This window comes from Myxine glutinosa, chromosome 2 (assembly GCF_964187855.1).
Source record: "Myxine glutinosa chromosome 2, kmMyxGlut1.1, whole genome shotgun sequence".
NCBI classification, from domain to species: Eukaryota; Metazoa; Chordata; class Myxini; order Myxiniformes; family Myxinidae; genus Myxine; species Myxine glutinosa.
Window position 1 is genome coordinate 132778828 of NC_136262.1, and position 13491 is coordinate 132792318.

General features: G+C 42.0%; 1 protein-coding gene across 3 annotated transcripts in view; it reads right to left on the reverse strand.

The window, feature by feature from the left end:
* LOC137421239 (bromodomain-containing protein 9) overlaps positions 1 to 13491 on the reverse strand; it is a 170732-nt gene that overhangs the window by 127642 nt on the left and 29599 nt on the right. For all 3 annotated transcript variants that reach the window (XM_068107105.2, XM_068107104.2, XM_068107103.2), the window contains exon 2: positions 2907 to 3151. In XM_068107105.2, the coding sequence (XP_067963206.1) occupies positions 2907 to 3151 (245 nt within the window). The remainder of the gene's footprint in view (positions 1 to 2906; positions 3152 to 13491) is intronic.

The window sequence follows — 13491 nt, forward strand, 5'->3', positions numbered from 1 at the left end:
CAAATCGTGCCACAGGTGTCCAATGAGGGAAATCACAACGACGCCGGATGTAAGGGAAAGAAATGCAAGGTAGGAAGAACAAATCTAATTTATTATTATTATTTACAAATCATCAAAATAACCAAGGAGAAAGAAGGATAAGAAAATAACGACAGAAAGGAGCCAGGAGACACAGTGCAATGATTAGCTTATATATACCAGTCTTACTTAACCCCAAGGACAAGACAAAGACAGACAATGAGCACACTTACACGGGGAATGATGGCAGGAACGAATGCAGGAGGTGGATGGCTGAAGGGAGAGGGAGGTCCACGGGAACTGTGTACTGGTCGGGCCGGGAGCGGCAGCTCCGTTCCTCCGCGGCCACGGTCGGCACCGCCGTCAACGCCCAAGCTGCGGTCATGCGAGCTGCCGCGGGACGAGCTCCGCCGGTCGAGTTAAAGCTGCCTGGTGGAGCCAACGCTGCTTGGTGGAGTCAAAGCTGCTGGTGGAGCCAACGCTGCTTGGTGGAGTCAAAGCTGCTGGGGGGGGGGGGGGGGGGGGAGTCTGGCGTGACGGGTTCTCTCTCCCTTGAACTCCTTTTAACTCTCTTGAACTCTCTTGAACTCCCTTGAACTCTCTTGAACTCCCTCCCGTTTCTCTCGAACCCTCTGCAAAGGCTTCCGCGCGTGTTTATATCTCGCCTCGGGCGATCAAGCTGCCGGCCTCCAGGGCACACCCATCAGTGAGGTCGCCTCGGCCCTGATTGGTCGCGAGGGCTCACCGATCCCGCCCTTAGAGGAGGCGTTGGCAAGGCCACGCCTTGTTCCCGGCGCTTCGCTGACTCCTCCCACCTTCCGCTCCGAGATGACCTCGTGGCTAATGGAGTCTTGCAGCGAAAAACCACCACCCCACAGCAGCGGCAGAATGCAGCAAACCGCTCAATGCAGTTGGCAATTGTTGAAAGGGGAATGTGAAAGGAATCTACCTTGTTTGAATTTGGTGCAATGGAGTGTTAATTAATGGAAGACACAGCCTTAATCTAATACACATAATAAGGAGATAACGACTGAACAAGGAGGAAATCTATGATTGGCTATGTGTGGTATATGGAATAACTAACGGGAACGACCTTTGACTTTTATACACAACAAATGGAGGAAGGAGAGTGATATTTTACAACAACACAAAAAAACAATTCTCAAATCCATAACAATACTTTCCGCAATCAACACCAGATCATCTGCATTCGACAACTCCCACGGTAAACCCTCCATTACGTTCTGAGCCAGCACCTCCATCACAGCTACAAATAGTAGTGGACTTAGTACCGACCCCTGATGCACTCCCACCTTCACGTCAAACTCACCACTGTTCCCGTCCTTCGTCTTTACAGCTGTGCGCGCTCTTTTGTACATTGCCATCACAACTCTGATCAACCATTCCTCCACGCCTAACTTCCTCATTGCCCATGTCAATACTTTGCGTGGAACCCCATCGAATGCTTTCTCCAGATCAAAAAACCCAAGAAACAACTTCTTCCTCTTCATGTACTTCTCCTGCAACTGCTTCACAATAAAGAGCGCGTCTGTCGTTCCTCTTCAAGCATAAATCCAAACTGCATTTCATCGATCTTCACCTTCTTCCTTATCCTCCTCTCCAACACCCTTTCCAATACCTTCATTCCATGCTCCAATAACTTTATCGCTCAGTAGGAGCCACACTCCAGAGGGTCACCTTTCCCCTTGTATAGAGGGACGAGGGTACTCAGTTCCCAATGCAATGGAATGCGGCCTTCTTTCACCACCAGATTACAGATCTCTGTCATTCTCTTCACACCCCAACTTCCTGCTGCCTTCAACATATCTCCCACAACTCCCGTCGGCCCTCACGCTTTTCTACTCTTCAATGCTTTTATCGCTTCCTCAACTTCCTTCTCAGTTATCTTCTCTGCTGGTCCTAAAACTGGGTTACTCTCCATGTTGCCATCCCATTCATTCTCTGTATTCAACAGCATTTCCATATATCTTTTCCATCTTCCTTTAATTCCATCTGGGTCCACAACAATTTGTCCCACTTCATCCTTCAAGCAACTCACCCCCATCACATCACACCTCTCTTTCGCTATCTGCTTTGCAATCCTGAATACCGCTCTCTGACCCTCTTCCGAATCCAAGCTTTCTCCGAACATTTTCCTACATGCCTCCTGCGCCTTTGCTACCTCTTTCTTTGCAGCCTTCTTGGCTGCCTTATAACTTTCATGCTCTGCTGTTTCTGCTCCCGTACCCTTCGCCTTCTGCCACTCCTTGAACTTCTTCCTCTTCTCTTCAATCCTCTTTCCAACTTCATCATCCCACCACCATGTTTCCGAGTGCCTCGGTGGTCCTTTTGTCCATCCACATACCTCACCAACGGCTCCCAACAGACTATCTTTCATTGACATCCAACCACGTTCAAGCTCAACCACATCATCCTCTACCCTACTCAGCCTCTCTTTTAATGCCTCCCTTACTGTCACCTCTTCAACCTCCACACCTTCATTCTCGGTTGGTACTTCACCCGCCGAGCTCTCCTCGCACCTTTCACCCTTATGTCGCAGACAACCAAGTGGTGCTGTGAAGCGAGGAGGGCATTTGGCCCACAATGCCATGTTGTACTCCCAAGCTAATTTTACGACAGGATCTGCAAATAACAATCTTCTTGATGTTTCAAGAAAGTCCAAATAACCCCAATCTTGATCGGGCGATGTAACTTGCCCTTAACATAAATAATAATACACACAAACCGACAAACACTATCACGCAAGGTTTCAACAAAAGAAGATTGGCAAATGATGTTCCAAGAATAATTCACCTTATTAAACAGGGTCCCACAAATGTAGCGTTTTAAAAAACTGTCATCACATCAAAAGAACATCTCCGCTTTACCTTCCGTCGCTTTTTATCCTCTTCAGTGAGATTTCGATCCTTCTCTTTGCTTTTTTCGGATTTTTTTTTCTTTTTCTTCTTCTTCTCAGAGTGACGGACCTCAGCGTCTGATGACTCTCCGAAGTAGGCCCCTCCATCATTGCCTTGCGCCGACAGTTCAGCAAGTGCACTCCCAACTTTCAAGACCAGTTTAAGTGCTGGCTTATCTGGTTTATCTGCCACCACAGCTGGAGGCAGCACCGATACTGTGGAGAGCAAACAGCAGAAGATTTATCAGTAAAAACAAAACAATATAATGGTTTGCCAGTGATCATTGCAACAGTCAAGCATACAATGGCCCATCCTTTTCTCAGGATTCTGTGTTTTAGTGTTGAGCGAAGTCAACTGGAACCTGAGGAGTTTAGGAGCTTCCGACAAGCATCTCAAATTATTACCTCTTTGGAATATGTAGGCCTGCCCTCCAACAGGGTGGGGAGACAAATATCCATGCAGGATGGGGAGACAGATATTTCCACCAACAAGGAGGGAAGACGTATTGATTTTCCTGTTTCTTTCCTTCCTTCTTTCTTTATTTTGTCTTTCTTTCCAACAATTACAACCACACTCCATTCCTTCCTTTCCATGCAAATCCTTTTCAAATCACACTCAATTCCTTCCTTTCCATGTCAATCCTTTTCAAATCACACTCAATTCCTTCCTTTCCATGTCAATCCTTTTCAAATCACACTCCATTCCTTCCTTTCCATGTCAATCCTTTTCAAATCACACTCAATTCCTTCCTTTCCATGCCAATCCTTTTCAAATCACACTCCATTCCTTCCTTTCCATGCCAATCCTTTTCAAATCACACTCCATTCCTTCCTTTCCATGCCAATCCTTTTCAAATCACACTCCATTCCTTCCTTTCCATGCCAATCCTTTTCAAATCACACTCCATTCCTTCCTTTCCATGCCAATCCTTTTCAAATCACACTCAATTCCTTCCTTTCCATGCGAATCCTTTTCAAATCACACTCCATTCCTTCCTTTCCATGCCAATCCTTTTCAAATCACACTCCATTCCTTCCTTTCCATGCCAATCCTTTTCAAATCACACTCAATTCCTTCCTTTCCATGCCCATCCTTTTCAAATCACACTCCATTCCTTCCTTTCCATGTCAATCCTTTTCAAATCACACTCAATTCCTTCCTTTCCATGCGAATCCTTTTCAAATCACACTCCATTCCTTCCTTTCCATGCCAATCCTTTTCAAATCACACTCCATTCCTTCCTTTCCATGTCAATCCTTTTCAAATCACACTCAATTCCTTCCTTTCCATGCCCATCCTTTTCAAATCACACTCCATTCCTTCCTTTCCATGTCAATCCTTTTCAAATCACACTCAATTCCTTCCTTTCCATGCCCATCCTTTTCAAATCACACTCCATTCCTTCCTTTCCATGTCAATCCTTTTCAAATCACACTCAATTCCTTCCTTTCCATGCCAATCCTTTTCAAATCACACTCCATTCCTTCCTTTCCATGTCAATCCTTTTCAAATCACACTCCATTCCTTCCTTTCCATGTCAATCCTTTTCAAATCACACTCAATTCCTTCCTTTCCATGCCCATCCTTTTCAAATCACACTCCATTCCTTCCTTTCCATGTCAATCCTTTTCAAATCACACTCAATTCCTTCCTTTCCATGTCAATCCTTTTCAAATCACACTCCATTCCTTCCTTTCCATGCCAATCCTTTTCAAATCACACTCAATTCCTTCCTTTCCATGCCAATCCTTTTCAAATCACACCATTCCTTCCTTTCCATGTCAATCCTTTTCAAATCACACTCAATTCCTTCCTTTCCATGTCAATCCTTTTCAAATCACACTCCATTCCTTCCTTTCCATGTCAATCCTTTTCAAATCACTCCATTCCTTCCTTTCCATGTCAATCCTTTTCAAATCACACTCCATGCCAATCCTTTTCAAATCACACTCCATTCCTTCCTTTCCATGCCAATCCTTTTCAAATCACACTCCATTCCTTCCTTTCCATGTCAATCCTTTTCAAATCACACTCCATTCCTTCCTTTCCATGCCAATCCTTTTCAAATCACACTCCATTCCTTCCTTTCCATGCCAATCCTTTTCAAATCACACTCCATTCCTTCCTTTCCATGTCAATCCTTTTCAAATCACACTCCATTCCTTCCTTTCCATGCCAATCCTTTTCAAATCACACTCCATTCCTTCCTTTCCATGTCAATCCTTTTCAAATCACACTCAATTCCTTCCTTTCCATGCCAATCCTTTTCAAATCACACTCCATTCCTTCCTTTCCATGCCAATCCTTTTCAAATCACACTCCATTCCTTCCTTTCCATGCCAATCCTTTTCAAATCACACTCCATTCCTTCCTTTCCATGTCAATCCTTTTCAAATCACACTCCATTCCTTCCTTTCCATGCGAATCCTTTTCAAATCACACTCCATTCCTTCCTTTCCATGCGAATCCGTTTCAAATCACACTCAATTCCTTCCTTTCCATGTCAATCCTTTTCAAATCACACTCAATTCCTTCCTTTCCATGCCCATCCTTTTCAAATCACACTCCATTCCTTCCTTTCCATGTCAATCCTTTTCAAATCACACTCAATTCCTTCCTTTCCATGCGAATCCTTTTCAAATCACACTCCATTCCTTCCTTTCCATGCCAATCCTTTTCAAATCACACTCCATTCCTTCCTTTCCATGTCAATCCTTTTCAAATCACACTCAATTCCTTCCTTTCCATGCCCATCCTTTTCAAATCACACTCCATTCCTTCCTTTCCATGTCAATCCTTTTCAAATCACACTCAATTCCTTCCTTTCCATGCCCATCCTTTTCAAATCACACTCCATTCCTTCCTTTCCATGTCAATCCTTTTCAAATCACACTCAATTCCTTCCTTTCCATGCCAATCCTTTTCAAATCACACTCCATTCCTTCCTTTCCATGTCAATCCTTTTCAAATCACACTCCATTCCTTCCTTTCCATGTCAATCCTTTTCAAATCACACTCAATTCCTTCCTTTCCATGCCCATCCTTTTCAAATCACACTCCATTCCTTCCTTTCCATGTCAATCCTTTTCAAATCACACTCAATTCCTTCCTTTCCATGTCAATCCTTTTCAAATCACACTCCATTCCTTCCTTTCCATGCCAATCCTTTTCAAATCACACTCAATTCCTTCCTTTCCATGCCAATCCTTTTCAAATCACACCATTCCTTCCTTTCCATGTCAATCCTTTTCAAATCACACTCAATTCCTTCCTTTCCATGTCAATCCTTTTCAAATCACACTCCATTCCTTCCTTTCCATGTCAATCCTTTTCAAATCACTCCATTCCTTCCTTTCCATGTCAATCCTTTTCAAATCACACTCCATGCCAATCCTTTTCAAATCACACTCCATTCCTTCCTTTCCATGCCAATCCTTTTCAAATCACACTCCATTCCTTCCTTTCCATGTCAATCCTTTTCAAATCACACTCCATTCCTTCCTTTCCATGCCAATCCTTTTCAAATCACACTCCATTCCTTCCTTTCCATGCCAATCCTTTTCAAATCACACTCCATTCCTTCCTTTCCATGTCAATCCTTTTCAAATCACACTCCATTCCTTCCTTTCCATGCCAATCCTTTTCAAATCACACTCCATTCCTTCCTTTCCATGTCAATCCTTTTCAAATCACACTCAATTCCTTCCTTTCCATGCCAATCCTTTTCAAATCACACTCCATTCCTTCCTTTCCATGCCAATCCTTTTCAAATCACACTCCATTCCTTCCTTTCCATGCCAATCCTTTTCAAATCACACTCCATTCCTTCCTTTCCATGTCAATCCTTTTCAAATCACACTCCATTCCTTCCTTTCCATGCGAATCCTTTTCAAATCACACTCCATTCCTTCCTTTCCATGCGAATCCGTTTCAAATCACACTCAATTCCTTCCTTTCCATGTCAATCCTTTTCAAATCACACTCAATTCCTTCCTTTCCATGCCAATCCTTTTCAAATCATACTCCATTCCTTCCTTTCCATGCCAATCCTTTTCAAATCACACTCCATTCCTTCTTTTCCATGCGAATCCTTTTCAAATCACACTCAATTCCTTCCTTTCCATGTCAATCCTTTTCAAATCACACTCCATTCCTTCCTTTCCATGCCAATCCTTTTCAAATCACACTCCATTCCTTCCTTTCCATGTCAATCCTTTTCAAATCACACTCCATTCCTTCCTTTCCATGCCAATCCTTTTAAAATCACACTCCATTCCTTCCTTTCCATGCCAATCCTTTTCAAATCACACTCCATTCCTTCCTTTCCATGCGAATCCTTTTCAAATCACACTCCATTCCTTCCTTTCCATGTCAATCCTTTTCAAATCACACTCCATTCCTTCCTTTCCATGCCAATCCTTTTCAAATCACACTCCAATCCTTCCTTTCCATGCCAATCCTTTTCAAATCACTCCATTCCTTCCTTTCCATGCGAATCCTTTTCAAATCACACTCCATTCCTTCCTTTCCATGCCAATCCTTTTCAAATCACACTCCATTCCTTCCTTTCCATGCCAATCCTTTTCAAATCACACTCCATTCCTTCCTTTCCATGCAAATCCTTTTCAAATCACACTCCATTCCTTCCTTTCCATGTCAATCCTTTTCAAATCACACTCCATTCCTTCCTTTCCATGCGAATCCTTTTCAAATCACACTCCATTCCTTCCTTTCCATGTCAATCCTTTTCAAATCACACTCCATTCCTTCCTTTCCATGCCAATCCTTTACAAATCACACTCCATTCCTTCCTTTCCATGTCAATCCTTTTCAAATCACACTCAATTCCTTCCTTTCCATGCCAATCCTTTTCAAATCACACTCCATTCCTTCCTTTCCATGCCAACCCTTTTCAAATCACACTCCATTCCTTCCTTTCCATGCCAATCCTTTTCAAATCACACTCCATTCCTTCCTTTCCATGCGAATCCTTTTCAAATCACACTCCATTCCTTCCTTTCCATGCCAATCCTTTTCAAATCACACTCCATTCCTTCCTTTCCATGCCAACCCTTTTCAAATCACACTCCATTCCTTCCTTTCCATGCCAATCCTTTTCAAATCACACTCCATTCCTTCCTTTCCATGCGAATCCTTTTCAAATCACACTCCATTCCTTCCTTTCCATGTCAATCCTTTTCAAATCACACTCCATTCCTTCCTTTCCATGCCAATCCTTTTCAAATCACACTCCATTCCTTCCTTTCCATGCCAATCCTTTTCAAATCACACTCCATTCCTTCCTTTCCATGGCAATCCTTTTCAAATCACACTCAATTCCTTCCTTTCCATGCCAATCCTTTTCAAATCACACTCCATTCCTTCCTTTCCATGCCAATCCATTTCAAATCACACTCAATTCCTTCCTTTCCATGCCAATCCTTTTCAAATCACATTCCATTCCTTCCTTTCCATGCCAATCCTTTTCAAATCACACTCCATTCCTTCCTTTCCATGTCAATCCTTTTCAAATCACACTCCATTCCTTCCTTTCCATGTCAATCCTTTTCAAATCACACTCAATTCCTTCCTTTCCATGCCCATCCTTTTCAAATCACACTCCATTCCTTCCTTTCCATGTCAATCCTTTTCAAATCACACTCAATTCCTTCCTTTCCATGCCAATCCTTTTCAAATCACACTCCATTCCTTCCTTTCCATGTCAATCCTTTTCAAATCACACTCCATTCCTTCCTTTCCATGTCAATCCTTTTCAAATCACACTCAATTCCTTCCTTTCCATGCCCATCCTTTTCAAATCACACTCCATTCCTTCCTTTCCATGTCAATCCTTTTCAAATCACACTCAATTCCTTCCTTTCCATGTCAATCCTTTTCAAATCACACTCCATTCCTTCCTTTCCATGCCAATCCTTTTCAAATCACACTCAATTCCTTCCTTTCCATGCCAATCCTTTTCAAATCACACCATTCCTTCCTTTCCATGTCAATCCTTTTCAAATCACACTCAATTCCTTCCTTTCCATGTCAATCCTTTTCAAATCACACTCCATTCCTTCCTTTCCATGTCAATCCTTTTCAAATCACTCCATTCCTTCCTTTCCATGTCAATCCTTTTCAAATCACACTCCATGCCAATCCTTTTCAAATCACACTCCATTCCTTCCTTTCCATGTCAATCCTTTTCAAATCACACTCCATTCCTTCCTTTCCATGCCAATCCTTTTCAAATCACACTCCATTCCTTCCTTTCCATGCGAATCCTTTTCAAATCACACTCCATTCCTTCCTTTCCATGCGAATCCTTTTCAAATCACACTCCATTCCTTCCTTTCCATGTCAATCCTTTTCAAATCACACTCCATTCCTTCCTTTCCATGTCAATCCTTTTCAAATCACACTCCATTCCTTCCTTTCCATGCGAATCCTTTTCAAATCACACTCCATTCCTTCCTTTCCATGTGAATCCTTTTCAAATCACACTCCATTCCTTCCTTTCCATGCCAATCCTTTTCCAATCACACTCCATTCCTTCCTTTCCATGCGAATCCTTTTCAAATCACACTCCATTCCTTCCTTTCCATGCCAATCCTTTTCAAATCACACTCCATTCCTTCCTTTCCATGCGAATCCTTTTCAAATCACACTCCATTCCTTCCTTTCCATGTCAATCCTTTTCAAATCACACTCCATTCCTTCCTTTCCATGTGAATCCTTTTCAAATCACACTCCATTCCTTCCTTTCCATGCCAATCCTTTTCAAATCACACTCCATTCCTTCCTTTCCATGCCAATCCTTTTCAAATCACACTCCATTCCTTCCTTTCCATGCGAATCCTTTTCAAATCACACTCCATTCCTTCCTTTCCATGTCAATCCTTTTCAAATCACTCCATTCCTTCCTTTCCATGTCAATCCTTTTCAAATCACACTCCATGCCAATCGTTTTCAAATCACACTCCATTCCTTCCTTTCCATGTCAATCCTTTTCAAATCACACTCCATTCCTTCCTTTCCATGCCAATCCTTTTCAAATCACACTCCATTCCTTCCTTTCCATGCGAATCCTTTTCAAATCACACTCCATTCCTTCCTTTCCATGTCAATCCGTTTCAAATCACACTCCATTCCTTCCTTTCCATGTCAATCCTTTTCAAATCACACTCCATTCCTTCCTTTCCATGTCAATCCTTTTCAAATCACACTCCATTCCTTCCTTTCCATGCGAATCCTTTTCAAATCACACTCCATTCCTTCCTTTCCATGTGAATCCTTTTCAAATCACACACCATTCCTTCCTTTCCATGCCAATCCTTTTCAAATCACACTCCATTCCTTCCTTTCCATGCCAATCCTTTTCAAATCACACTCCATTCCTTCCTTTCCATGCGAATCCTTTTCAAATCACACTCCATTCCTTCCTTTCCATGCCAATCCTTTTCAAATCACACTCCATTCCTTCCTTTCCATGTGAATCCTTTTCAAATCACACTCCATTCCTTCCTTTCCATGTCAATCCTTTTCAAATCACACTCCATTCCTTCCTTTCCATGTGAATCCTTTTCAAATCACACTCCATTCCTTCCTTTCCATGCCAATCCTTTTCAAATCACACTCCATTCCTTCCTTTCCATGCCAATCCTTTTCAAATCACACTCCATTCCTTCCTTTCCATGTGAATCCTTTTCAAATCACACTCCATTCCTTCCTTTCCATGTCAATCCTTTTCAAATCACACTCCATTCCTTCCTTTCCATGCGAATCCTTTTCAAACCACACTCCATTCCTTCCTTTCCATGTCAATCCTTTTCAAATCACACTCCATTCCTTCCTTTCCATGTGAATCCTTTTCAAATCACACTCCATTCCTTCCTTTCCATGCCAATCCTTTTCAAATCACACTCCATTCCTTCCTTTCCATGTGAATCCTTTTCAAATCACACTCCATTCCTTCCATTCCATGTGAATCCTTTTCAAATCACACTCCATTCCTTCCTTTCCATGCCAATCCTTTTCAAATCACACTCCATTCCTTCCTTTCCATGTCAATCCTTTTCAAATCACACTCAATTCCTTCCTTTCCATGCCAATCCTTTTCAAATCACACTCCATTCCTTCCTTTCCATGCGAATCCATTTCAAATCACACTCAATTCCTTCCTTTCCATGTCAATCCTTTTCAAATCACACTCAATTCCTTCCTTTCCATGCCAATCCTTTTCAAATCATACTCCATTCCTTCCTTTCCATGCCAATCCTTTTCAAATCACACTCCATTCCTTCTTTTCCATGCGAATCCTTTTCAAATCACACTCAATTCCTTCCTTTCCATGTCAATCCTTTTCAAATCACACTCCATTCCTTCCTTTCCATGCCAATCCTTTTCAAATCACACTCCATTCCTTCCTTTCCATGTCAATCCTTTTCAAATCACAATCCATTCCTTCCTTTCCATGCCAATCCTTTTAAAATCACACTCCATTCCTTCCTTTCCATGCCAATCCTTTTCAAATCACACTCCATTCCTTCCTTTCCATGCGAATCCTTTTCAAATCACACTCCATTCCTTCCTTTCCATGTCAATCCTTTTCAAATCACACTCCATTCCTTCCTTTCCATGCCAATCCTTTTCAAATCACACTCCATTCCTTCCTTTCCATGCCAATCCTTTTCAAATCACTCCATTCCTTCCTTTCCATGCTAATCCTTTTCAAATCACACTCCATTCCTTCCTTTCCATGCCAATCCTTTTCAAATCACACTCCATTCCTTCCTTTCCATGCCAATCCCTTTCAAATCACACTCCAATCCTTCCTTTCCATGCGAATCCTTTTCAAATCACACTCCATTCCTTCCTTTCCATGTCAATCCTTTTCAAATCACACTCCATTCCTTCCTTTCCATGCGAATCCTTTTCAAATCACACTCCATTCCTTCCTTTCCATGTCAATCCTTTTCAAATCACACTCCATTCCTTCCTTTCCATGCCAATCCTTTTCAAATCACACTCCATTCCTTCCTTTCCATGCGAATCCTTTTCAAATCACACTCCATTCCTTCCTTTCCATGTCAATCCTTTTCAAATCACACTCAATTCCTTCCTTTCCATGCCAATCCTTTTCAAATCACACTCCATTCCTTCCTTTCCATGCCAACCCTTTTCAAATCACACTCCATTCCTTCCTTTCCATGCCAACCCTTTTCAAATCACACTCCATTCCTTCCTTTCCATGCCAATCCTTTTCAAATCACACTCCATTCCTTCCTTTCCATGCGAATCCTTTTCAAATCACACTCCATTCCTTCCTTTCCATGTCAATCCTTTTCAAATCACACTCCATTCCTTCCTTTCCATGCCAATCCTTTTCAAATCACACTCCATTCCTTCCTTTCCATGCCAATCCTTTTCAAATCACACTCCATTCCTTCCTTTCCATGGCAATCCTTTTCAAATCACACTCAATTCCTTCCTTTCCATGCCAATCCTTTTCAAATCACACTCCATTCCTTCCTTTCCATGCCAATCCTTTTCAAATCACACTCAATTCCTTCCTTTCCATGCCAATCCTTTTCAAATCACATTCCATTCCTTCCTTTCCATGCCAATCCTTTTCAAATCACACTCCATTCCTTCCTTTCCATGTCAATCCTTTTCAAATCACACTCCATTCCTTCCTTTCCATGTCAATCCTTTTCAAATCACACTCAATTCCTTCCTTTCCATGCCCATCCTTTTCAAATCACACTCCATTCCTTCCTTTCCATGTCAATCCTTTTCAAATCACACTCAATTCCTTCCTTTCCATGCCAATCCTTTTCAAATCACACTCCATTCCTTCCTTTCCATGTCAATCCTTTTCAAATCACACTCCATTCCTTCCTTTCCATGACAATCCTTTTCAAATCACACTCAATTCCTTCCTTTCCATGCCCATCCTTTTCAAATCACACTCCATTCCTTCCTTTCCATGTCAATCCTTTTCAAATCACACTCAATTCCTTCCTTTCCATGTCAATCCTTTTCAAATCACACTCCATTCCTTCCTTTCCATGCCAATCCTTTTCAAATCACACTCAATTCCTTCCTTTCCATGCCAATCCTTTTCAAATCACACCATTCCTTCCTTTCCATGTCAATCCTTTTCAAATCACACTCAATTCCTTCCTTTCCATGTCAATCCTTTTCAAATCACACTCCATTCCTTCCTTTCCATGTCAATCCTTTTCAAATCACTCCATTCCTTCCTTTCTATGTCAATCCTTTTCAAATCACACTCCATGCCAATCCTTTTCAAATCACACTCCATTCCTTCCTTTCCATGTCAATACTTTTCAAATCACACTCCATTCCTTCCTTTCCATGCCAATCCTTTTCAAATCACACTCCATTCCTTCCTTTCCATGCGAATCCTTTTCAAATCACACTCCATTCCTTCCTTTCCATGCGAATCCTTTTCAAATCACACTCCATTCCTTCCTTTCCATGTCAATCCTTTTCAAATCACACTCCATTCCTTCCTTTCCATGTCAATCCT